General features: G+C 65.4%; 1 protein-coding gene across 5 annotated transcripts in view; it reads right to left on the minus strand.

The window, feature by feature from the left end:
• Nucleotides 1-1,406, minus strand: part of LOC130576220 (lymphoid enhancer-binding factor 1) — a 53,588-nt gene extending 52,182 nt beyond the window's left edge. The window contains exons 1-2 of one of the 5 annotated variants that reach the window (XM_057370704.1): nucleotides 1,268-1,406; nucleotides 528-756 (exon numbers count right to left, since the gene is read on the minus strand). In XM_057370704.1, the coding sequence (XP_057226687.1) occupies nucleotides 528-737 (210 nt within the window). In that variant the 5' untranslated portion in view covers nucleotides 738-756; nucleotides 1,268-1,406. Of the gene's footprint in view, nucleotides 1-527; nucleotides 760-1,101; nucleotides 1,234-1,267 lie in introns of those variants that run through there. The other 4 variants (XM_057370703.1, XM_057370707.1, XM_057370706.1 and 1 more) reach the window with 4 other exon arrangements.
• Between the last annotated feature and the right edge of the window lie 8 nt (nucleotides 1,407-1,414).

A 1,414-nucleotide genomic window follows, 5' to 3' on the forward strand; every position in this document is an offset into this window, starting at 1 on the left:
AAAAAAAAAAAAAAAAAAAAAAAAAAAAAAAAAAAAAAAAGAAGGAAATAAAAAAAAAGAAAATAGCATTAAACAAAAATTTTTTAAAAGTGGGTTCCCCGCTCACCCTGAAGTTGATTTAGAGTCGGGAATTTCTTCCCAAACAGTTTTATGCAAATCCCTTAAAGAGTTTACAGCTAATGCTCCGACCCCGCTGATTTTACTGAGGAAATTTCATGGCTCCTTGAGGTCTAATACCACCGCACCATCGGGGAACTCGCGGCAACTTTCTCGTCCCGGGCCGAAGCGCGGAAAGGGCCAGCCCCTCCAAGCCCATCCCCGGGCGCGGAGCCCGCCCGGCTTTGCCCGGCGCACCTCTGGAGACAGGATTTGGGGTGGGATGATTTCTTTTCTAATTGGAAATTTGGAAGGCAGAGGTTTCCYCGGTGCCCCGCCGAAGCTCCCTCCCCCGCGGAGGCGGCCGGAGCCCGCGGCATCCCGCAACCCCTCGGTCCGCGCTGCCCCGCGGAGCCCCCGCGGCCGCGCACCTCGTGCCCGTTGGCGCCGGGGGCGATCTCGGACTCGTTGACGAGGGAGGACTTGATGTCGGCCAAGTCGCCCTCCTCCTCGGGGTGGCTGATCTCGGCGAAGATCTTCTCTTTCTGGGGGTCCCCCTCGTCCTTGAAGGGGATCATCTCGTCGGTGGCGCAGAGCTCCGGGTCCCCCCCACCGCCCCCGGCCCCCGGCAGCTGCGGCATCCTCACGGCAGCGCGGCGTCTGCTGCGGCCGCCGGCCCGCCGCGGGAAGGGGAGCGGGAGGAGCAGCGGGGGGAGGAGGAGGCGGAGGAGGAGGAGAGAGGAGGAGAAGGAGGAGAGAAGAAGGAAAAATCCCGTGAACTCTTCGGGGTTGCTCTCGGCAGCCGGAGACCCCCGCCTGTCCGTCCGCCCCCTCGGGGCCGAGGTACCCCGTCTCCCGAACGACACCGACGTCGCGGGGACCCTCTCCCCGACGCGCCGCACGGCCGGAATAGGTSGAAATACAGCCGCTTGTGTCCCGACCGCGCCAGGGACCGCCCCCCAGAAGATCCGACCCCCCTCCATCCCCCCCGGGACCCGGGCTCACCCTGGGGCGAGGAGGCGCGGAGGGGAGCGGAGCCCGCCCGCGTTTCGCCTCCGAGTGAAGTTGCCACCACCCCGGCGGGACCGAGTTAAAATGGCTGGGGGGAGGCGGGCAGGGGGAGGGGGCGTCCCGGGGGAAGGGGCCGGCGCTGCCGGTGCCGCGCACCCACCGGGCCTTTGTCCGCCGCTTCGTCCGGGGCTCCGGGCACGGCTGGGCTCGGATCGGCAGCACCGCGAGGGGCGGGGGGCCGAGGAAGAAACAGCCCCGGGAGGGAGAGAGGGAGGGCAGGAGGGGAGGGATGGAGCGGGCTGGGAGG

This window comes from Malurus melanocephalus, unplaced genomic scaffold (genome assembly GCF_030028575.1).
Source record: "Malurus melanocephalus ecotype Western Australia unplaced genomic scaffold, MMel_1.1 scaffold_131, whole genome shotgun sequence".
NCBI lineage: Eukaryota > Metazoa > Chordata > Aves > Passeriformes > Maluridae > Malurus > Malurus melanocephalus.